The sequence below is a fragment of the Entelurus aequoreus genome, linkage group LG02, assembly GCF_033978785.1.
Source record: "Entelurus aequoreus isolate RoL-2023_Sb linkage group LG02, RoL_Eaeq_v1.1, whole genome shotgun sequence".
Classification (NCBI taxonomy): Eukaryota; Metazoa; Chordata; class Actinopteri; order Syngnathiformes; family Syngnathidae; genus Entelurus; species Entelurus aequoreus.
The window spans coordinates 36,281,209-36,307,335 of NC_084732.1; the positions used below are offsets into that span (position 1 = coordinate 36,281,209).

General features: G+C 39.4%; 1 protein-coding gene across 1 annotated transcript in view; it reads left to right on the plus strand.

Annotated features, from left to right (window-relative positions):
• The first annotated feature begins 3,773 nt into the window (after nucleotides 1–3,773).
• tspan15 (tetraspanin 15) overlaps nucleotides 3,774–26,127 on the plus strand; it is a 100,027-nt gene continuing 77,673 nt past the window's right edge. The window contains exon 1 of the mRNA XM_062026015.1: nucleotides 3,774–4,001. Coding sequence (XP_061881999.1) covers nucleotides 3,789–4,001 — 213 coding nt within the window. The 5' untranslated portion in view covers nucleotides 3,774–3,788. The remainder of the gene's footprint in view (nucleotides 4,002–26,127) is intronic.

The following is a 26,127-nucleotide window of genomic DNA, read 5'->3' on the forward strand; positions in this document are numbered from 1 at the left end:
GGCGGAAGGCAGGGTACACCCTGGACAAGTCGCCACCTCATCGTAATTGTAACAAAATATATTTTTTTCATGTTATCAAGAAAAAGAAAATGTTATACCTTCTTTATAAATGTCTTACAATTTAGAATTGGACCAACATTTGTGGGATGAAAAAAAAGTCACTCATAAACAACAGCCAATTCAGGTCTGGAATAATAATAACATTTTGCAGTTTTTCACATGATGTGTTAAGAACAATGTAAGAGAAGAAGAACAATATACACCATTTGGCCACCACTAACGTTAGCCCCTTGCTGCTAACTAGTTATAAGGGCTAGCAGCTCAATATCTAGTAACTTTTTATCAAAGGTGGGGTGTTTACATGTCACGTTTATCATTATAGGATTACATATATAAAAATAAACATTGATTGATTGATATAGACACACAATTGTTAGTATCTTTTAACCGCCACCAGGAGATCATGTAATCATTGTCGTTGGTTCGAAAAAAGGACTCTAAACGTGGGAGAAAAGTTCAACATGTTTCGGAAATGGGATAGGGAACAACTAATTAGATTTTGTGCCCGATCCGGGTTATTTCTACCACGTTACCTTACGTTTACGTTACAAACTTCAACTTCTGTGTGATTTTGTATGCGAGCGGCCCTGCTTTCACCCACAGAGACACAAACAATGTACAGTGTATACCTGACAAGAGGTTTACTCCTCTTTCATTCGGCAGCTCAAAAAGTTACGACCACGTTTTGATTAAGGGGGACCTATGATGATTTTAAACGACATTTAAAACACTTCTTTGTGGTCTACAGAATATATGATATGTATTGGATATGTTGGGTATAAATTTAGCATCAAAGTCACTTTTATTAGAATGTAACTGAACGTATGCCTGAACTTCTACAAAATCATAATTAATTATCTCTTATATGTACTGTTTAATTATAGCCCTTGAAGTCGTCACCGCTATTTTTTTCAAGACAAAATAAACTTCATGAATATTACATAGATCCACACGCTCAGATCCATTCAGACTCTGCATAAAAAAAAGCTAAAGTTAGCAGCATTTATGTCACTGCATATCGCATATCAGTGTTATTTTGCATATGCGAAGATCATATGAAAATTATACTCAATCTGATCTTTTTATGTGTTTTATGTGTTGACTTAAAGAGTACATCCACCTCACGGTGACATCACAACATAGCCATTTGCCCATTTGTTTGTTTTGTACATTTATGTTAGTTTTGTCTTTTTGTTTACTGGATACTCACTTTTTGTTATATTAAATAATACATAATATTTTGTGCACATTTAACTTCAGTCTCGCCTCCCCTTTTGTTGTTGCGGCCTAGAGCCAGCCGTAACACTTTTTTTTCTCGCTATAAATATTTTTGCACTCTTTTGCTGTTTTTGCACTTTGGACACATGTAAAACAAATACCACCTGAGCAATTCAACTGACATTGTCTGAGTCAACCAGAATCCCGCCATACATGTTTGTTAAAATAGCAACTTTCTGACCCCAAAACAAATAATTCCTACTTCCAATATTTCAAATGGAAAACATAGTTAAGGATTTCGAACAAATTCAAGTTGTTTTTTACACTTTATACTTACATTTTAGTTTTTTGTTTTTTTTTACTAATATTTTTACTATTCCGTGTTTTTCTTAACTATTTGATTACAAAATGCTGTGAACTAAGATGCATGCACATTTGTTTGAATATGCACTAGCAGTCCTTGAAACTAAATCTCCATCAGCTGTTGTGCTTGCTAAGCGCACAGCTCTGTGATTGAAAATAATGGCTGTCAAGCATTCAGAGAAAGGTTGCAATGTTTGTTGTGTATTTTATATTTACTACCAGAAACACGCATCTGAAATGTGACTAAATAATGACAACAAATCCCGACGATGCCCCTGGCTTGTGTTTGTTTACCAATTTGTTTACCAAACTAAAAGGCTAGATTTTCATTTGAGACTCCCTAGACTAGAGGACATAATGTATGAACGTTGGAGCAGATTTGCAAGTGCAAAAAGTACCTGTTTTTCTTTAACAAGGCAACAAATTGTCAACAAATGTCCAAAAAGCTACTAATTTCTGTTAGTATTGTGGTCTGTTTACTTGGTTACTTTGAGACCAGATGAATGTGCTTCCAACCACTTGCTTTTCTTTGTGTGCTGCGTTCAGAGAAAAATACTTTGAGACTGCTGACTTCAGCTTAACTATTCTTTTCACAGCCTTTGTTTACATGAACATGCACTGTATGTGGGTGTATGTGCACAATATGAACCCATGTTTGTACTTATACACGTGCAGTGTCCACAAAGCCTTAAAAGCAATAAATGGGATATGTTAGGCAGGTTTTCATGATTGTGTTTTAAATGATGCAAAAAACTTCAATATCTACAACTCATCTTTAAAACAATTCCACAGATTTGTCCATCAGTTGTTTTGTAATATATTTGTTGAACTGTAAAAAATACTGTATGGATAGCCTTGGTTGATAAGACCTTGAGAAAAGTTCATGTGTTGTATTTCAAAGATGACATTATGAAGGGTTTTGTTACTGTGTTTATATGAGGGGTCTATTGAAGCAAACACTTGACTTCCATGTGTGTTCCAATTTGTATCTTTTGTGTTGATATATCTACTGAATCCTTATCACTGCTTAAGGCTTTGAAAAAGGCACATGAAAAAAGAAAAATGTTCAAGTCAACCTGATGGGAATGCAGCCTGAGCTCAGATAGTTAGTTTGTTTCTGATTGCACCTCACAAACAGCATTGTCGACATGAAACAAAATATGTTTGAGACAGGAATGGATCCAACAAAGCAACTAAGAGAGCCCCGACTCTGTCCTAGGCTGCACACTAGCCCCGGGCCAAAGTTTTTTTTCCTCGCAGATGAGCAAGAATCTTTCTAGGGAGACCGAAGTGTCCAATATATACTCATTCAGCTCCTTGACGAAGCCCCCTCTCTTGTTACACATCTCCTACGCACTTTCTACACGGACTCTGGTGTGGCGGAGAGCTGGTCTCCGGTGCAAACATGGCCAGGGTCAAAAGGCTCCTCCAGGCAGAAACACAAAAAAACTCCACAAAAGTCATGAATATTAGTGCCACTCATTTGTTGCTCAGTCCCAAAAGGCACACAGATCATGAAAACAATAGAGAAACATCAAAAACACAAAAGGGAGATATGCAAGAGTGCAGAGCTCGTGCAACCAGCAGCCACTACAGCGGTGCCATCTACTGTTGAAGTTAAAATTAATTTTGTAGAATATACTTAATTAACAAAAACTAATCAGCAGTGTGACGAAGGACGACTTAATTTTTTTATTTCCCCTTTTTCAGTAGTCTAGAATGCAACATAAAGCACACTAGTGAGTCACAAAATGCTTATACTGGTTTTTAGACTGCTTCATATTTGTGTAGAGTTCCTTGCTCAATCAGTTATATAATTGTCAAACATACAGTAATGTAATTACAAAATAATTCTATTTGGTCCCAATTTGCCTCTCTTGTTGAAAAAATAAGATATGTCATGTACATAAATGAAATGTTATATGTGATAATTAGTAAACCGATTGGCATACTTTGTTCATGGCATCATATCAGACACGAGCGGCTTTTAATGGTGCGAAAATATATGTATGACGTTTCAGGAGCACTTTGTTATAGAGGTTTAACCCTTTAACGTGAGTGTCACATATTTAACGTTACAGTACCTCGGTTCCGTCGCGCTGGTAATGTACGGAATATAAGTTTTACAGATTTAAGCAAACGTCGTGATGTTTGTGAACGCCTCCCCCAGGCCATTAGCCGCCACGCGCATCCAGGTGTGCGGACAACCTCAAGGCGGAAGTGAGTGTTCAGTCAAGAAGACGGTGATCCAGTTCGTCGCCAAGCACACGATGTCTAACAATGGCGAGACGCGCTACTGCCACAGAATCTCCTACATATTCCTCAAATTCTTACTTTTTTCCTACGCCGTCATTTGGTCGGTGAGTAGTTGATATTTTTCGCTGTTTTTAAGACGGTGCGCGCGTTACTCGACAGCGACGCCGTGTTTACAAATGAAATGAATTGCGTCACAGTAGCAATGTACTTATAACTTCTACAACGACTTATTGCAAATAGTTGAAATGTAGTAAATATTCCTCTAATATTTCCCCACAACGACATGGCCACACCCGCTACTGCACTTGTCTATGTAAACACAACAAGAAGTTGCAGGCACTGACTCTACCGATCTATTTTGCTAGTTTAACCCCAGCCCAAACACTTCCGAAATAATTCCTTATGTAACTTAACAAAGAAACCATGCTGGGAAATCATAGCATATGTAATTATGGCACCCCAAAAAACAACAATCCCAACCCGAAGGTGATCATATTCGAATGTTATTTGAAGGGTGCTTTAATGTGTGTGATCGGTTCTTTGTTCCATTGTCACATATTTCTGAAGGAATTTAATCAGTTAAAATCAAAGTTGTTATATATCTAACCGTTCTAAGACCATGTCCACACGAACACGGAGAGTTTCAAAAACACATTTGGGGTTAAAACGATCTCCAGCCACACAAGTGTAGTTTCAAAACTGTCTTGTCTACACACAAACACATACACCTGCTGTCATGCACATTTTGTCCAATCAGAAGCCTGAAAAAAGCAGCAAAAACTGACTTGGTGGCATTACACCTCCTATTATGTTTATTTTATATACTTTAGACGTATAATGACACGTACATTATCTTTAAAACCTGCCTGCACGTACACAGAGCCCTAAGAACGTTATTAAAGAGCGAATGCACGCCCGTGCTGCTGAAACCCAACACTCATAGAATTATAACATGTTCAGCAACATGGTGATGTATTACATGTGCAGTGAAGTCTACATTATTTCTGAAATCTGCATGCACTAACGAGCCAAGGAAACCATTTTGCATGTTTAAGGGAATTATAAAGCATGTAATAATCGATATAGTGATACGGTAGAATAGAATAGAGTTTTATTTGTCATTATTACGGCGAACAGGTTCAAAGAACAACACAATTGGAGCAGATCCCCTAAGGTGCATACACAATAATTCAGTAATATAAATAGTAAAAAAAAAGATCTATCTATATATATGTATATATCCACACACATGCATGTATCCATACATATGCATATATATACATATACACATATAACATTATTAGACATAGTCCGAAAAAATAAAAAGACATGTCCCATGAGGACATGACGGACACATTGTGCTCACTCAGGCCTGTTTAATGCTACTATGGCTCTTGGTACATGTGTATTGAAGTGTATATTGTCTTTAACATCAGTACACACTACAAGGAGGACGCTACATTGTTTTTTTTTTAGTTGCTTGGTCGCTTTTTACCTGGGAGCACGGTCGCGCCCGGCTCCATCTGCAAAAATGGAAGCGACACACGTAAGTTAACTTCATGAGTTGTCGTTAAATAAGGACTAAAAACATAAGAGAATGTTGCACCTGTCTTATGATGCAGAGCAAAAAGTCTTGCTTGTCAAAGTTGTCCCATCAGGTGGAAGTTCTACAGCGATCGTATCCAAAACAGCTGACTGTCATTAGCGCCGGCGGGAGTGTCAAAGCCCATTTTGATTTGTCTTTTTTTATTAATGTTGAGTGAAAAGAGCAGCTTGTTTACGTTCAAACATACAGTAAGTCATCTAATAGTGTGTTTAAAGCCAGCAAGACAGTGTTGCTGAGCTTGGAAATGACAGCGCACAACTGTGACGTCATCACAAGTCTCCATTTGTGCCGTGTACACGCATACGTTGAGCGGAGAGTTTTGGAACTCTACACTTTGGCCTGTGTTTGCAAAAGTCTGCGTTTTTAAAGACAAAAGTATGCGTTTGCGTGTGGACAAGAGGCCTGAACGCAGATATAAGTATGCGTTTATTAAGTATCTGTGTTCGTGTGGACATGGCCTTGTCTCATAGATTCCATAATAATGAGGTGGGTTTGGTTCGGTACAGAGTAGTACCAATTTCCCACTTGGTACACAAAGTGAAGGACAGGACATGTTTTTTTCCAGTTCAGGTGTCTACTTGATAAACAAGCACTAGCAGTATCACACTTTCCGAGTGCTTCTCAATAATTTTCGATCGATACCTAAATTTGTGGTATCATCTAAAACTAATATAAAGTATCCAAACAGAATAAGTGTTAAGAAATGTCTTAAATATCACAATTTCATTATTAACACAAGGTAAACATGTGCTCTCATACATATAAACACAATGCCATCATAAGCCCTCCTGCAACACTTAATTAAGCACAAAGAACATCCCTAAACTTTGCTAGCACTGTCGCTAAAACAAATGTAGGGTTGGGCGATATAGATCAAAACTCCTCCCGATATAGAATGGAAATATTCGGTGACGTAACTAAATATCTCCACCATACCTTGTTTTTCAATTTTCGGGACTAATGGGGATCCCAAATACACAAAACAAGTACCAATAAGTAAGAAAATTATGTTTTGCCTAACAGGATCCCAACTTAAGAGGTGTTTTGAGATAATAAAAAAGAAAAAGCCTTGAATATAATATAAGAAAAGTAAAATATAATCGCCAATCTTTTTTAAAAAACATTTAGCTATGCTCAATTCTTCAGCTAACAAAAACACAAAACAACAAAATGTGAAATAAAGTGCCCTGGTTTAAGAGGACATGTTTAAACGTCAGCAGCAACAAGAAAATAATCAACCTTTAACAATGGTGTTTTTATAGGTAAACATTATTATTGGACATAAACACAAATATCTTAGCCAAGAACACCAACCTGCCAACTGCTTCATGATGCTGTGTGACAGGCTGTGTTCTGAAAATTACTTTTAACAATTCATTCATTATAGTTACTTGTTACTTTACCAAAAATGTAATTGAATTACTCTTGAAATTGCTTTTTAATAAATGTAATGAATTAGTAGGGTAAGGAATTAATGTGTTACTTAAAAAGTAAACTTCAAATATCTTGCATAATGCAGTGGATAAATGTTTCTTATTTGTATGTCACCAATGTGTGCGTCTGCTTTTTAAAAGGCGTTGCCTGTTGCCTAAATGACGTGTGACGTCAGCTAGTCCACCCAGTAGTCTGAGTTTGAGCTGTTTTTGTTAGCAACGGCAGTTTGTCGGCTCTGACGGCAGCGCTTTTAAGTCTTTCACTGGTTTGTGTTACCTCTACTTAATAAATTGATAGAATGTGGTTCCATGGCTGTATGTTCTTGTCAACAAACGCGGTATTATTTGAATGGCAAGTTTGTCACTTCAATCATTGATTTGTTGTTCAATATTCCCTCCGACCCTCGTAGTTAGTAGCGCGCAGTGCAGTTTGTGTCAAGTGGTGGTGGAAACAATGTATTTTACTGACCAGTTCATTCAACTAAGATGTAGTTCCATTGGTGTTGGGACGAGTGTGAACTTGGAGGAGCAGCCCCGCTCCCCTCTGTGCCCCTCTGTGCATGGTGCAGGAGGGGTGGGGGGGAGCTATCGGGGGTGACACACAGCTCTCACTCAGCGTGAGTGATTCCCACCAAAATGCGCTGAAAGGGCTAAAATCCCTTTTCGCACATGTGACCGTTTTTTTTTTTTAAAGTTGCACGGTCTATTTTTAGCTTCTTTGGTGAGTAAATTTGTCTAACTGTACACTTCTGTAATGGAAAAACCAGTTGCCTTTATATTGAGGCTATTATCATATACAGTATATCTGATTTATGAAACTAAAAGACTTACAAAGTTTGCGAGTAGATGGATATGATCAAGTGTATAAATCTAATGGAGATTCTCGAGCCATTTTGAGAAGATAATGAGCAAGCCAGGAGCAGCACGGTGTAACAGGGGTTAGTGCATGTGCGTCACAATACAGAGGTCCTGAGTAGTCCTGAGTTCAATCCCGGGCTCGGGATCTTTCTGTGTGGAGTTTGCATGTTCTCCCCGTGACTGCGTGGGTTCCTTCCGGGTACTCTGGCTTCCTCCCACCTCCAAAAACATGCACCTAGGGATAGGTTGATTGGCAACACTAAATTGGCCCTAGTGTGTGAATGTGAGTGTGAATGTTGTCTGTCTATCTGTGTTGGCCCTGCGATGAGGTGGCGACTTGTCCAGGATGTATCCCGCCTTCCGCCTGAATGCAGCTGAGATAGGCTCAAGCACCCCCCGCGACCCCAAAAGGGACAAGCGGTAGAAAATGGATGGATAGATGGATGAGCAAGCCAGTCAAGTAATCCGTAACGTAGCTTGGTTAACCATAGCTCCTTTCCCCACAACAGCAATGCTAATCAAGAAGATTTTGTGAAAGCTGACAATTACTTTGGGAAAAATTATGATCCAGAATGGATGTAGCTTTATGGAAACACTACATTGATTGATTGATTGAGACTTTTATTAGTAGGTTGCACAGTGAAGTACATATTCCGTACAATTGACCACTAAATGGAAACACCCAAATAAGTTTTTCAACTTGTTTAAGTTGGGGTCCACTTAAATTGATTCATGATACAGATATATACTATCATTTATACTATCATCATAATACAGTTATCACACAAGATAATCACATTGAATTATTTACATTATTTACAATCAGGGGTGTGGAGGGGGGGGGGTAGGATATGGACAGCAAGTAGTGGACATAGAGAGAGAGAGAGAGATCAGAAGGCATAAGAAAAAGTATCTGCATTTGATTGATTACATTTGATTATTAGCAATCCGGGTAGGGTGTTAGTTTAGGGTTGAAGCTGCCTGGAGGTGAACTTTTATTGCGGTTTTGAAGGAGGATAGAGATGCCCTTTCTTTTATACCTGTTGGGAGCGCATTCCACATTGATGTGGCATAGAAAGAGAATGAGTTAAGACCTTTGTTAGTTCGGAATCTGGGTTTAACGTGGTTAGTGGAGCTCCCCTTGGTGTTGTGGTTATGGCGGTCATTTACGTTAAGGAAGTAGTTTGACATGTACTTCGGTATCAGGGAGGTGTAGTGGATTTTATAGACTAGGCTCAGTGCAAGTTGTTTAACTCTCTTCCACCTTGAGCCAGCCCACTTTAGAGAAGTGGGTAGGAGTGAGGTGGGATCTGGGGTGGAGGTCTAGAAGTAACCTGACTAGCTTGTTCTGAGATGTTTGGAGTTTAGATTTGAGGGTTTTGGAGGTGCTAAGGTACCAGGAGGTGCATGCGTAATCGAAAAAGGGTTGAACGAGAGTTCCCGCCGGAATCCTCATGGTGCTTTTGTTGACCAGAGAGGAGATTCTGTAGATAAATCTCGTTCGTTGGTTAACCTTTCTGATTACCTTGGTTGCCATTTTATCACAGGAAAGGTTAGGATGGAACCTAGGTAGGTGACCTCATCTTTCCTGGGGATAACAATGTCACCCACTTTTATAGTGAAGTCATTGACTTTCTTAAGGTTGATGTGGGACCCAAACAGGATGGATTCCGTTTTACCCAAGTGTATGGATAGCTTGTTGTCAGCGAGCCAGGCGCAAGTTCTACAGAGCTCAGCACTGAGGATTTTCTCCACCTGTGACTTGTCCTTGTCGGATACCAGCAGGGCAGAGTCATCCGCAAACAAAAACAATTTACAGTCGCATGCCGATGACATGTCGTTTATGTATATTAGGAACAGTAAAGGTCCCAATATACTGCCTTGGGGGACTCCACAGCTCACCGAGAGGGGGGGGGGGACACACGGTGCCGTTCACCTCCACCACCTGCTCCCTCCCCTCCAAGTAAGATTGCATCCAGCTCCATGAGGATTTGTTAAATCCGATTGCTCTGAGCTTATCCAACAGTATAGCGTGGTTAACGGTGTCAAAGGCCTTCTGAAGGTCCAGCATGACCATGCCGCAGTATTTGCCCGCGTCCACCTCATGTTTGATGTGGTCGGTCAGATAGAGAAGGCATGTGTCAGTGGAGGGGTTAGTTCTGAAGCCGGATTGGAATTTGTACATGAGTTTATTAGTGGCAAGGTAACTATCGACCTGTTCATAAACTATTTTCTCTATTACTTTCGAAATGGAACTGAGAATAGAAACAGTTCGGTAGTTGCCAGGTTCCAATTTGCTTCCTTTTTTAAAGAGGGGAGTTACTCTTGCTATCTTAAAATCTTTTGGTACTTGGCCTTGTGTAATTGATAGGTTTATTATGTGCGTGATGATCGGGGCAATGATGGAGGCAGAGTCCCTGAGGAATCTGGAGGGAATATTATCAAGGCCGATGGCCTTGTTAGGGTGGAGCGCGCTCAATTTTTTAAACACCTCATCAGCTGTGACCATTTCTAATTTGAAATCATCGTTGGATACTCCTATCTTTCTGTAGAAGGCTTTAATGTGCTCTACACCAAAGCGACCAGAGTGGTGGGACAGCTTGTTGACAAGAGTTGCGGCTATGCTGGTGAAAAAGATGTTAAGTCTGCTAGCTACCTCCATTTTGTCTGTAATGAGGGAGTCACCCTCCTTGATGCTGATGTTGGTGAGTCTGGTTTTAAGTTTGTGGCTGCAACCAGGAAGCTGGTTGTTGAGAATTTTCCAGAGCTCACATGGCTTATTTGTGTTTTCCTCTATTTTGTCGTTAATGTAATTTTTTTTTTAAGGATTTAGTCAGGTTGGTTGACTTATTTCTTAATTTATTGCATTGCTTTTTGAGAGTTGAAAGGAGTAATTTGAGGTTGATATTATTGGGTTGTTTATCTACTTCTGTTTTACATTTTTGGTATTCAGAGTATTTTCTGTCTCTGTCTTTTATGGCAGCTAATAGGTCCGGATTCATACATGGTTCTGAGCGGGCTTTGATCCTGACTATTTTCACGGGAGCCATGTCATTTAGTATCTTTAGGAACGCCGTTTTGAAGAGATCCGAAGCAACATCGACCAGGTTGCTCGCGAGCACAGGGGACCAGTCCCACTCATCTAATTTTAAATTGAAATTGTCATTGGAGTATTTTTTGAGGGATCTGGATTGGGCTGTTATGTGGCCATTGGCTTTGGGTTTAGCTATTTTGCGGGTGCAGAAGGTTAGATAGTGGTCGCTAAGACCACAGATCATGACCCCACTATTTTTTATTTTAGGCCGGTCTGAAGTGAGAATGAGATCTATGGTTGATTGGGTGGAATCACACACCCTTGTAGGTAGCGCTATTAGCTGGGAAAGACCGTGCAGATTACAAAACTTGCTGTAGGATCTGAAGACAGGGGCATCTTTGCGTTGAATATCTGTGTTCAGATCCCCAGTTATAATTTTCTCCACATTGTCTGTTCCTGCTAAGCACTCTTCCAGAGCCCCATAGAAATCACTCTGATTAGGGGGTCTATAAACAGTCCCTATTAGTACCGGCTTAGCGTTTTTAAATTTGATTTCCGCCCACACAGATTCCAGGTCATTGTGGTTAAGATCAGTGCGAGTTATGTATTTAATATCTTGGTGAATATACATACAAACGCCCCCCCCCGTGTTTATTCCTATCCTTTCTGATAACCGAAAAGTTTTCTATTTCTATCTCTGAGTCAGAAATACTTTGATCAGCATCAACGCTAGGTGCTAAACATACAAACTAAACATCCATCCATCCATTTTCTACCGCTTGTCCCTTTTGGGGTCGCGGGGGGAGCTGGAGCCTATCTCAGCTGCATTGGAGCGGAAGGCAGAGTACACCCTGTACAAGTCGCCACCTCATCACAGGGCCAACACATTCATTCATTCATTCATGATTTCAATATAGATAAAAATAATCATGATTATTATTTTGCCCATAATCGTGCAGCCCTAATATACTGGTGTATGTGTGTGTATACAAAACTAGTGAAGTTGACACGTTGTGTAAATCATAAATAAAAACAGAGTACAATGTTTTGTGAATCCTTTTCAACTTATATACAATTGAATAGACTGCAAAGACAAGTTATGTAATGTTTGAACTGAGAAACATACTTTTTTTTTTGCAAATAATCATAAACTTAAAATTTAATGGCAGCAACACATTGCAAAAAAATTGGCACAGAGGCGTTTTTATCACTGTGTTACATGGCCTTTCCTTTTAACAACACTCAGTAAACGTTTGAGACACTGAGGAGACCCAATTTTTTAAGCTTTTCCGGTGGAATTATTTCCCATTCTTGCTTGATGTACAGCTTAAGTTGTTCAACAGTCCGGGGTCTCCCTTGTGGTATTTTAGGCTTCATATTGCGCCACACATTTTTAATGGGAGACAGGTCTGGACTACATGCAGGCCAGTGTAGTACCCGCACTCTTTTACTATGAAGCCACGTTGATGTAACACGTGGCTTGGCATTGTCTTGCTGAAATAAGCAGGGGCGTCCATGATAACGTTGCTTGGATGGCAACATCTGTTGCTCCAAAACCTGTATGTACCTTTCAGCGTTAATGGTGCCTTCACAGATGTGTAAGTTACCCATGCCTTGGGCACTAATACACCCACATACCATCACAGATGCTGTCTTTTGAACTTTGCGTCTATAACAGTCCGGATGGTTCTTTTCCTCTTTGGACCGGAGGACACGACGTCCACAGTTTCCAAAAACAATTTGAAATGTGGACTAGTCAGACCACAGAACACTTTTCCACTTTGTATCAGTCACTCTTAGATGAACTCGGGCCCAGCGAAGCCGGCGGCGTTTCTGGGTTTTGTTGATAAATGGCTTTCGCTTTGCATTGTAGAGTTTTAACTTGCACTTACAGATGTAGCGACAAACTAGTTACTGACAGTGGTTTTCTGAAGTGTTCCTGAACCCATGTGGTGAAATATATTTTACACACTGATGTGTTTTTTTTTAGCAGTACCGCCTGAGGGATCGAAGGTCACAGGCATTCAATGTTGTTTTTTTGATGATATTCCGGACCGTAGATGGTAAAATCCCTAAATTCCTTGCAATAGCTCGTTGAGAAATGTTGTTTTTAAATTGTTTGACAATTTGCTCATGCATTTGTTCACAAAGTGGTGACCCTCGCCCCATCAATGTTTGTGAATGACTGAGCATTTCATGGAAGGTGCTTTATCACCAAATCATGGCACCCACCTGTTCACCTGTGGGATGTTCCAAATAAGTGTTCGATGAGCATTCCTCAACTTTCTCAGTCTTTTTTGCCACTTGTGCCAGCTTATTTGAAATATTTTGCAGGCATCAAATTCCAAATGAGCTACTATTTGTAAAAAAATAACTATCAGTTAGAAAGTTAAGTATCTTGTCTTTGCAGTGTATTCAATTGAATACAGGTTGAAAAGGATTTGCAAATCACTGTATTCTGTTTTTCTATTTACGATTTACACGACGTGCCAACTTCACTGGTTTTGGGTTTTGTATATGTAGTGTGTGTGTGTGTGTGTGTGTGTGGAGGGGGGGGCTCGCTCGAATCTAAAAAAATTGACCAACATCGGCGGCAATAACATGCCGTGACTGCCTTTGACTTTTTACTTGTTTGTGGACGAGGCATTAAACGGTATAACAATTTGCGATAAAATCCCAGACGGTTAGCAACACGTCTAATTTTTAAATTACCGAAAAACCGTCATATATTAATGCATTTTAGGCAACAAGAAGGCAGGCGCATGCGCACTAGCGTCGTTTGGATTGATAATCATGGCGGACTTAAACCAAGCGCTTGGTTTAACGTAATTTTCCCTCGCTTCCCGCGTTTAAGAGCACACTGCTGCGTTTAGATGGAGACAGGTGTGGACAATATTGGAGACAGACGCCCTTGTCCCCACACTAAAAGTATACAGCGAAGGAGAAAACGATTTGATGTTGCTGTTATTTTCAGCTGCTGTGACTCAGTTAATGACGTGAGGAAACATGCAGCAGGTGATGTGTCGTGAACATTGTTACAACTTTTTAAAAAAGTCTTTAGTTTGTTTACTGGGATGCTCACTCGTCCTTTATTTAACTGCAAACTGTATCAGTGTTCAAATAACCTCAATATTAGCTAAAATGTTTTGTCATCATCGAATTGAACGCATGTTGTGAAGATTGTGTATTTAATGTGAGAGGTGTCACTCTTTATTTTTGTTGGCCAAACTGTTGTACTGATAGATTTTGGAGAAGAACAAAGCTTTTTTATTTGACTTTATCTTCATTACCCAAACTGCTTTGTGTTTTATTTTGATATCAACAAGTAAACACCATTTTTTTTTAACATTGTGTTTTTTTCATTTCACAAAGGTATTATTTCAAAAACCCTTCATGTGACATAACACGTTGTTATTGTGTGTAGATAGTGAAGCCTGCTATTATTTATTCAAAGCTCTGCGTAAAGTTTGCATTATAAAAAAAGTCTTAACTCAACTAGATAATTGTATTGAGTAATAAAATATCAGAAATGTGTACATTTTTTAGTATTAAATCCCAAAACAGACTTAAGGATTCATATCTCCATAACACCTTCTTTTCAAATAGGCCATGTATTGGAATTGCTTTTTGTGTATATTTTGCACAACAGTCACATTTGATCCCTTTATCTGAGTATGTCTGTGGAGGCATTCCCTTTAGATCAGGAGTGTCAAACTCAAATACAGAGTGGGCCAAAATTTAAAACTGAACAAAGCAGCGGTCCAATGTTGAACTAATTAACCTTTCAAAAGGGACCCAAACCATTTTTGCATTGAGTATTGAACAAGCAAGGCTTTTATAACTTTATATTGACATGCAAAAACGAGTTTCAAATAATAATAATAATAGTAATAATAATAATTAAAAAATATATGGCATATCAAATAAAATTTAAATAAAAATCGAATGCCTCTTTTCTAATTGCAGCCTTCTAAGGTAAATATCAAAATAAACTTTTTCCACAGGCTAATAATAAATTTGAAAATAAAACAACAATAATGAATGAATCAAACACTCAAGCCTTGAAGTAGCAAGAGAAAGTGCATGAATAAAACGGTAATTATTGCTCAGTTTGCTACACTGATTTGCTTTAACACTGAATATGGAACAAGCAATGCTTATATAACTTAATAGTGCAAAATCAACTTTCAAAAAACAAATGAAAAAACATCAATGGTATATTAAATACAATTTAAATAATAAATTGAATGCCTCTTTTCTATTTGCAGCCTTCTGAAGTAAATATCAACATTAACTTTTTCCACAGGCTAATACATTTGAAAATAAAATAACAATGAATAAATCAACCATTCAGGCCTTTTTACTGCTGAGTTTGCGACACACTGATCTAATCTAATGAGCCCAATCCAGATACCTGGCATCTTTTCTTGGAGGCTAGTTCATTAATGTCGGGGCTCAGGCTTTGAGCTGAGGCAACTTTCATTATCGAATGAAGGTGTTCATCAGTCAGACGTATCCTGTCAGACGTTTTCGTCATCTTCATTGAGGAGAAAAATTGCTCACATAAGTGCTGCCGAACATGGAGAGCAAATGAGCAGCTTGGGTGCGGAGCTCAGGCATTGTCAGGGATGAATTGTGGAAACTGTGCGGCGCCAACAGCATCATACTTTGACTTCAGCGTGTCATCACACTGGAGTTTAATCAGCTCCATTTGGAGGTTAGTTTGTGCTTTTTCCACATCAACTGCGAAGGGATTACTAAGCAGTTCAAATCTACATTTATGACCATCAAAGTCGCCAAATCGCCGGCTAAACTCAGCGCCGAGTACACTGAGTTTTTCAGCAAACTATGCGCATACAGCGGTAGAGATCTGCGTTTTTATGGTTTGGCAGTAGGGGAAATGGCCAAGGTTTCCTTGCAGCAGCTGATTCTCCCACAGGCAGAGTTTAGTTTTAAAAGCTCTCACTGACGAGTATATCTGTGATGATGTGGCCCCGCCCCTGTAGCTGCAGGTTCAGTGCATCAAGATGGCTTGAGATGTCACACAGAAAGGCCAGCTCACTGAGGTGGGCGGGGTTTGGTGGTAGCGGGGGTGTATATTGTAGCGTTCCGGAAGAGTTAGTGCTGCAAGGGGTTCTGGGTATTTGTTCTGTTGTGTTTATGTTGTGTTACGGTGCTGATGTTCTCCCGAAATGTGTTTGTCATTCTTGTTTGGTGTGGGTTCACAGTGTGGCGCATATTTGTAACAGTGTTAAAGTTGTTTATACAACATTCAGTGTGACCTGTATGGTTGTTGATCAAGTATGCATTGCATTCACTTGTGTGGGAGTGTAGAAGCCGCACAGAATATGTGACTGAGCCGGCACGCTGTTTGTATGGAGGAAAAGCGGACGTGACGACAGGTTGTAGAGGACGCTAAAGGCAATGCCTTTAAGGCACGCCCCCGATATTTTTGTCCGGGTGGAAATCGGGAGAAATTCGGGAGAATGGTTGCCCCGGGAGATTTTCGGGAAGGGCACTGAAATTCGGGAGTCTCCCGGGAAAGTTGGGAGGGTTGGCAAGTGTGAGTATTAGCGGTGAATGCAGTGTTACAGCGGCATCGCCGCTGCATAATACCGGCGGGCCGGCTCTAATGTTAATTTGATATTGCCTCAAAGGCCAAATGAAATTACACTTGGCCCGTGGGCCAGAGTTTGACACCCATGCTTTAGATGAATATTAAACCCCCCATCCCTGCTGTCTCAAAGTATAATCATTTTAAAAATGTACAATGTTGAATTATAAATCCTCAGTACGAACATCACCACTTCTTACATTTTTACCGTTTTTTATTTATCTAATTTTGTTTAGACATAGTCTATCGTAAACTTCATAAACAATATATAGATTCACCCGTCATATTATTTACACTGTCAAACCCTCGGCTTGGATCAATACAAGAGCCACATAAAAAAAATAATCAATAAAATTACCAGCATTTGTCACTGCATGTTGTATGTTGGTGTAGATGAAAGTAATATGTTTTTCTACCTTCTCTCTTGTGTATCCTAAAACCAAGTAGCAGTTTAGCAAACTTTGGGGGTTAATCTGTCTTTATTACGAAAGTTTTTTGTTTTTTTTTACACTGAATTAGGGCTGGGCGATATATCGATATACTCATTATATCGCGGGTTTGTCTTTGTGCGATATAGAAAATGACTATATCGTGATATTCGGGTATACATTCTCACGCAGTTGCTTTTAGCTGCAGGCATTACACTACAGGCTCTTCCCACTCTTTCTTGTCTGTCCTTCTCACAGCGACTTAAACAAGCGCACCTTCTTACGTACGTCACATACGTATACGCCCTCGCTGAGCAGAGAGGTAGCAGCATGGCTAAAGTTAGCTGTGGTGCGAGTGGTAATACGAGAGAAAGAAGGTGCAAATCTGGTAACAAATGAAGGAATAATTAATTCCTAAGAAAAACAGCACGCGGTCCATCGTCTGGCGGTGGTTTGGCTTCAAGTGGGAATATGTCGAACAGACAACCGTAATTTGTCAAGTGTGGGGCGAAAGCTTTGCTACAAAAAGTAGCATTACTGCTAATATCTAGCATCATTTAAAAAGTCACCCGCTCGAGAATGAAGAGTGCTTACTCCGCATGTCAACATCTCCGTTCGGTGTCACTCCAACAAAATGCAGAGGCAACCATTTCCACATCAACACCGTATGAAAAAAATAGTCCACGACATAAGGACATAACGTCCGCCGGAACCTACCATAAAGGACGTAAACAATTTGATTTCCTATTATGCTGCTGCAACTCATTTTTATTTGACAGTTATTGAAATATCTTGTGTGACATCATGCACAGAAGTGCTCTTTATTTGTTTTAAACTATTGTAGTGGCGTTCTTGAGGACATCATGCACAAAAGTGCAATAATAGCTTGTTTTAAAATGTCTCTGACAATCTTGCACGTTCTGTTTTGAAATGACAGGAATGTTTGTGCCACTGCTTAATAACTGTTTAATAAATACAGTGTTGGTCAATTGACTTAGTTGTGATTTCCCTCTCTGCATGAAAGTTTAAAATGAGCATATATTAATGCAGTATGAACAAGAATGTTTTAATGTAGACACATAGAATCATCATACTGCCTGCAGCTCGTGCAGAACTCTGCTGCTCGTCTGCTAACACAGACCCGCAGACGTGAGCACATCACCCCTATATTAGCGTCCCTTCACTGGCTCCCTGTGCGTTACAGAATCAATTTTAAACTCCTTTTATTTGTTTTTAAATGTCTAAACAACCTCGCGCCAACATATCTCTCCGACCTCCTTCAGCCTTACTGCCCCACCCGATCCCTAGGATCAGCCGATCAGCTGCTACTGATGGTCCCGGACACAAGGCTGAAGCTTAGAGGTGACAGAGCTTTCGCTGCTGCTGCTCCCAAGTTCTGGAACGACCTACCTCTTAGTGTTACACAAGCCTCCTCTCTTCCTGTTTTTAAATCTCTCTTAAAAACATACTTTTATTCCATGGCTTTTAACACTGAGTGATATCCATCCTGCAATGGCGCCCCATAATACACCTGCTGTGAACCTGTTTTTATGTTTTTATATTTTATTTATTTATTTTTTATCGTGTTCTGTTTGTGTTGTGTTGTGTTTGCTCGGTTCTCGTATTATTTTTAACCTGCCCATTGTACAGCACTTTGGCTACCCCTGTGGTAAATTGTAAATGTGCTTTATAAATAAAGTTGATTTGATTTGATACTGCTGTGATTATATGCATCAAGTGTTCATTCAAGGCCAAGGCAAAATATGGAGATATATATATCGTGTATCGCGATATGGCCTAAAAATATCGAGATATTAAAAAAAGGCCATATCGCCCATAAGGCTGAAACGACGCGTCAACGTAGTCGACGTCATCGGTTACGTAAATACGTCGACGCCGTTTTTGTGCGTCGACGCGTCGCATATTTACGTCACACTACCGTCATGGCGGACCGCAAAGCAGACGATCAAAGCAGACAATGCGAGCGGTGCAAGCGAGGGGGGAAAAGCATGCCAAAAGTGGTCAAAAGTGTGGGAGTATTTCAATAAACGGCCTAATAATGTTGTTGTATGCACACTGTGCCGAGCGGAAATGGCCTATCATAGCAGCACAACGGCTATGAACGAACATTTGAAAAGAAAACCAACTAGTCAATCGTCCGTGCGAGCATACGTTGTCATCATTACACAAAAACATGAATGTGTCATTTGTATCTGCTAGGGGTGTAACGGTACGTGTTTTGTATTGAAACGTTTCGGTACGGGGCTTTCGGTTCGGCACGGGGGTGTACCGAACGAGTTTCTAAGCTAAAGCTAACTTTAGCTGCTAAAGTCTTAACAAGCTGCTTAGCTCCTCTGCCTCTGTCTCAGCACGCAGCATTGTCCCACCCACACAACCATCTGATTGGTACACACGAAGCATTATCAGCCAATCAGCAGTGTGTATTCAGAGCGCATGTAGTCAGCGCTTCAGCGTGGAGCAGATAGGTGTTTAGCAGGTGAGCATCAGGCAGCGGACTCTCCCCAAATGATAATAAACACCTCCCAGTCAACTACTAGTAACATCACTATGAGCCCGTTGACCTTCTAGAAATATAAACTGGAGCTCAGCTCACTCGCAGTCCTGGCTTGAGGTGAAGGCTAATTACCTCTCAGTTCCAGCCACATCGACCCCTTCTGAGCGCCTATTTTCAGCTGCTGGGAATATTGTAAACAAGAAAAGAACCAGAGCATGTACACATGCTAACCTTTCTTCATTACAACTGTTAGTCACTCACTGGAATGAGTAGAATTGGTTATTGTGTACTGTGTTGGACTGGATGTTTATTTTGCACATTTTAAAAGCAATACTTAATTTTTACAGTGCTCCAGAATATTTAGATTGGCACTTTTTTGTATTGGATGTTTATCTTTATTTTTGCACATTTTAGCAAATAAGCAATACTTTCACTTTTGTTGAAATGTTTACACTGTTGTTACAGAATATTTCGTTTTGCACTTTTTTGTATTGGATGTTTATCTTTATTTTTGCACATTTTAAAGCAAAATAAGCAATACTTTTACTTTTGAAATGCTTATACTATTGCAGAATATTAAGATTTGCACTGGATGTTGACTTTTATATTTGCACATTAAAAAGCAAATAAGCTACTTTTAATTTTGTTAAATGTTAAAAGTTTTAAAAGTTTACATTGTTACAGAATATTTAGTCATGTTGTTGTCAATGTTGACTGAGTGGCCATACTTCTTTTTTTTTGTAAATAAAAGCCATGCCTTTTGAAAAAACGGGCCTACATTTATTTTTTCATCTTCATTTTGAATAAAAAAATAATCGGTAAAAGGAAAAATAATCTATAGATTAATCGAAAAAAATCTATAGATTAACCGATTAACCGAAAAAAAATCTATAGATTAATCGAAAAAATAATCTATAGATTAACTGATTAATCGAAAAAAATCTATAGATTAATCAATAGAAAAATAATCGTTAGCTGCAGCCTTAATCGCCCAGCCCTACACTGAATTTATGTAACTGAATTTTTTGCGTTTAAAAGTTTATGAACTGAATTTTTTATACATCAAATTATGCTGACAATTTCATTGAAAAATTAATTGTTTTAAAATTCAATGTAAAAAAAATTCAGTATACGAAAATTCAGTCTATAAAAAATGTAGTGCTGGTAAAGTCAGTGTCGAAAAATGTAGTGCTAAAAAAGTGTCGGAAATATTTGCTCATTCCAAAACCAGGACTCATTTCCGGTAAATTAAGGTTGAAGCAATCGATCCTGTCTCAGAACTAGCCAATGAGGTATAAAGTATGAAGTATGATACGGGCATTGCAAAACAACATAAAAAAGGTAGTTAACTGGGCTACTTTGGCATAATACAACATAATAGACACTTCGGACCACCAGCAGTTAACTGGGCTACCTTGGCATAATACAACATAATAAACACTTCTGACCACCAGCAGTGCGAGCGTGAGTGACGTCACACGCTTGAACCTGACCGGGTGTGACGTCACACACGCTTGCCCCTGACCACCAGGTGTGACGTCACACACGCTTGCACCTGACCACCAGGTGTGACGTCACACACGCTTGCACCTGACCACCAGGTGTTACGTTTGTGTTATGTGTTCGTAAAAACTAAACAGACCATCTCAAAAACGGAATGCACTTTAGTTTTTTTTACTGAATTGTGATAGAATGTACATACAAATATAGAATGTGGGATTTACAATATTACCTATTATCAATAAAACACTGAATATTGACAATATATAAACATTGCTCCTTTACTTTGCTGTAGAAATCTGCTTCTGTCTGACACTCGCTGTTTCGTATACAAGCCCCGCCCACTTTGTTGTGCCCGGTTTGCCTGAAGCAGAGCTTGGTACGTCACTCAAAAGTGCAAGTTCTAACTATTGGGATCATTTCTATAATTTAAAAATATCCGGTGGGCCGTATTGAAATATTAATTATGTTGTATTATGCCAAGGTATCCCAGTTCACTGTCGTTTTTATGCTGTTTTGCAAGACCTGTGTAACGCAAGTTCAAACTTGACACCTCATTGGCTGGTTCTGAGACAGGATTGATTGCTTCAGTCTTGATTTACCGAAAGTGAGTCTCGTTTTTTGAAACGGCAAATTTTTCGAAACTTAATTTTTTTTACACAAAGTTTTTGTACAGTGATTAAAAAAATCAGTTCGCAAAATTTAAACGCAAAAATTCGGTTGCATTTACTGTTAAAAAAAAGAAAGAAAACAGCTTTTGTAATAAATACATAAATTAACATTCAAAAACTAGTATTGTGTACCATTTAATGCAGGGGTGGGCAATTAATTTTTACCGGGGGCCGCATGAGCAACCCGAGCACTGCTGGAGGGCCACACCGACAATATTTCAATTGAATTTTGCTCAAATTATTTTTGATATACCGTAAGATAGATAATAATAATATTTTCATTTAACCTAACTTATCTTTATACAAAAGCAAATGGCTTTTGATGGTTTTATTTTTAACACTTTCTTACACAACACTTCCTGATGTATATTACAATACAAAAATTTCAATTTCTGTCACTTTATCCTGCATCCTCTTTGTTGTGAACGTAGCACGCCTGTAAGGTGATTGGCGAAGAAGGAGGAAGCGTTGCTGTTGCGGAAATGAGGAGTGAGGATTGGTTTTCCTTTTGGAAAGAATGAGATAAGTTGAGCTGTGTTAGTATAGCATGCTCAATGAAAGTTTAAAGAGAGCATCAGACTTGGTGTGCACTTCTTCTGGACGCTACAATTGATGTCAGAAGTGGGATGAAATGCCTCCCAGTTCGCCTTGCCATCAAACCTGGGAGTCTTCATTGAGGGCGGAATTCCCCCCGTGGCAAGCAGCGTGGCTGCACCTGTAAACGCTGTCTCTCTCTCTCTCTCTGTCTCTCTCTCTCTGTCTTTGCGGCGAGCTCCTCACGTGGCACGTACCTCCCGATGACGTAGCACACAAACAGTGCAGTATGCGCAAAGTTTTACTTCTGACACCAATTGTAGCGTCCAGAAAAAGTGCACACCAAGTCTGACGCTCTTTTTAAACTTTTATTGAGCAAGCTATACAAACACAGCTCAACATATCTCGTTCCTTCCACACGCACGTCTCCTCACTCCTCATTTACGCAACTCAAGAAGACAACATCAACTTCAGCAGGTGGTTACACTATATTCTTTAAACACAGCAACATGTGTACCACAAATAAGCACACGGCTTTACCTTTACTTGGCAGTCCATGTCTTGTTGAAAACACGCCATTCGTCATCAACTTTTCTCTTTTTAGCGTCTCTGGGATAACCGGGCATCACTTGTCGCTGTGCGCCTTCCCTCACAGGACATACGCACATATAACACTTTTCAAAATAAAAGCAGCACAGTTGTATTGCACGCACGACAAAGATGTTTTTTTAAATTTATTTTGTAATTTGTGATTGCCGCTGCGCGCACGAGCATACGTCCACACGGACATAATACAAAAAACACTTTTCAAAACAAAAGCAGCACCGTTGTATTGCACACTCGAAATAGATACTTTTTAAAATGTATTTTGTAATTTATAATTGGCCTTATGCGGGCCGGACAGGGACGTACAAAGGGCCGGATGCGGCCCGCGGGCCGCAGAATGCCCAGGTCTGATTTAATGTCATGGACAAAATAAACATGGAAATACTTTTCTTTTGTAGTCATCAGAGCAGTCTGGAGTGCATGAGACGGGAAAGCGTGCCACAAATGGCACACTGTTAAAAAAGACTGCAAAACACAGTGTTCGGAGGCATCCAAAACTGCATGCAAGCTCACATCCAAATGCATGAACCTTGTTTGGGGCTTTGGCATTGGTTAACATGATTATCCAATATTGTAACATTTATAGGTCTGAAAGGAGGAACATCATCAAAAAGTTTAGTTTCTTTGAGAAGGTAAAACACCAGTAAGCATTCCCATGTAACTTTTCGACACAATTGTAACGACTGAAATCAAAAGGACTTTTTTAAATCCTGTGACATACTGTATATATCACATCACAAAGCAAGCCTGTGTCTCACACATATTTTTTTGCCCCACAAAGTGGAAGCCTGCAGCTGTTCTCTTAGAAAAGCAAACAAGCTGTTTTTGCTCAGACAGATGGCTGATTGACACTTAATGCAACTGGAACAAATTATTTTTGTATGTTTTATGCAAGATATTTTTGAAGACACTTTCTAAATCCTGACAAAAGTGGAGATTGCTGGGAGATTGTGACAATAATGGGTGTATTATTGTGAATGAATGCTTTCCTGATAAGGGAGGCGAAACACATTGATGGCCTCTGTTAATGTTGCGCTGTGGTCTTCCTGCCACACTTGCTCTCTGCGGAGTGTGGTTTCATCTCCACGGGATGCAGTGTACAGTAATGAGCGCTTTAGGTCATATTGTCACTTCCTTTCGTAAATGCAGACCAAACCAAACCTTCCCATGCTGGAGTTATTATCACAATAAGCCTCAGCACTGTTTTTGTTAGATGCCAACGCTAAACTTGGTGTACGTATTCACATTTCGTTAGTGAGGGTTGTTTCTTTTAGAATGTGGTTTTCCTTGTATAACAGCGGGTCATTGGGGGTTGGAAGCTGTTTTTAGGGCATACCCAAAGGTCAATCGTACTATGCCTAGGGCCACTTCACACCTAAGGCAGGATATTATTTGATAGTGTAAGTGTACTGAATCATCCTATTTTTCCATCTTTTGGAATAATTTTATGCACTAGGGTTGTCCTGATACCAATAATTTGGTACCGGCACCAGAATGTATATTAATACTTTTGATACTTTTCCATATTTTTCAAAATAAAAGGGCTTACAAAAATTTTAATATTAGCTTTGTTTTAACATACAAATTTACAATACATTGAACATGTTTCCTGTTGCACTCAAAGAACAATTTTAGAAGGTTAAAATATAAATTAAATGGCATTAAACACATTGGGTTCTCAAACAACAATTTATAATTTTCATATTACATATAGTCTGCCGTAATCAATTTCTAAGTTAGAATTGAATAAAAAGATTTATTGACATATTAAATTCTTCATGGAATATGGATGCCATTTGCTTTAAGAAAAACTATTAGTAAATACTAAAAACAAAACTAAAGATAAAAGTACACAGATACTTTAAGCCATGTAGCAGGTAAAACACAAATTGTAGGAATTTGTTACAAAATTCAGGCATTTCATTTAGTTGATGCTAATGGGGCAGTTTTAACTCCACCAATATTTGGCATCAAGCCAAGCAGCCGTGTGCGCATCTACGTATCTACTTATGCACAACAGGGGAGCTGGTTAATGATGTTATCAGAGTAGCGTATGTGGGTTTGCGAGAATGGCAATATGTTGGATGAGTGACGTCGGTGAGTAAGTAGGCGAGTAAAGAGAGCGGTAGCATGTGCACTGCGCAGTAGAGTAATGAACGGGTCCGGTTGAGCAATGCAAAACTAATAATAAAGCGCAAACCAGCGCTTTATCAGCGGCCTCGTCATTCTGACCGCAAAGCAGAGCTTAGCAGACCCATTGCCGGGTAAAGTGAAGGGTGTTACCCCCGACAAAAACATCGGCCCCGGAGGGAACGTCTCCTCTGCTCCTCGACCACTATCTGCATTGGAGCCGAACAGCTGGAAAGGTGTAACAATTACATTACCTGTCACTCTTTATAACTCCTTATGCAGATATGAATGCTTATTTCAATGTTTACCTAAGTTTGAAGCAAAGGTGGTAATACTAATCGCCACATTTGGCGAGGCGTGTTTTAAAGTAGCACTTGCAGCGCGGGGCCTCCCTGTTTAAAGCATCACCTTTTATTGATAGCTTTGAAGCCCAAATACCTTTTTATATTGCGCTTCACGAACCCTCTTTACTAACCAGGAGAATTGCTGTTTTTTGCCATTCTTCTGTTCCTCGATGTTATTGCTTGTATGCGCTTTGTGTGTGGGTTTTGACACACTCAACATCATGCACCTTGGCTCTGTAGTCACCGCCACACAGCAGCATGCGGATGAAAAAACGGTACCGGTATTTTTCAAATGCAGTATATTACCATTTCCAATTCATTAGTACTGTGGTACTTTATTAGTACCGGTATACCATACAACCCTACTATGCACATGTACGCGTGTAACATACTGGAGTTATAAAAATCAAGAATATGACAGCTTCTTGCGGATGATTAATAATTGAAATACGAGGACTCAAAATTTTCCAAAAGTTTACCCCACAACACACTCGCTTATTCCAAACTGCATTTGTGTGCGTACAAAAGTCGCAAAAAATTATGACCGTGACAATGTTCCATCAAATAATCAGAACTACTCCAAAAAAGACTGAAAGGTCAGAAATTGCAATAATACAGCAGAATAAAGTGAAAGTTTATTGCAATTGAGGTCTAGTGTGAATACCCCCTTTGTTGAGTTCCAGCTAAAATATGTCCTTCCGTCCCCCCCATTGTTTGCTCAAAATAAAAGACGCTAACAAGCTAATACATAGTTGTGTCATGGTTGCTCACTAGTTTGTGTCACAAGTAAAGATGAGCATGAAAAGAATAAAAGCTGCTCGAAAATCATGTACTGTAGCCAAGTTGGGAAACTGAGTACTTAATTGACTTTCAAAAAAAGTCCATGTGTTAAGTGTGTATGGAGACATTATCAAAAATGAAAAACTTCAATTTGAAACATAAAGGTATGTAGTAACC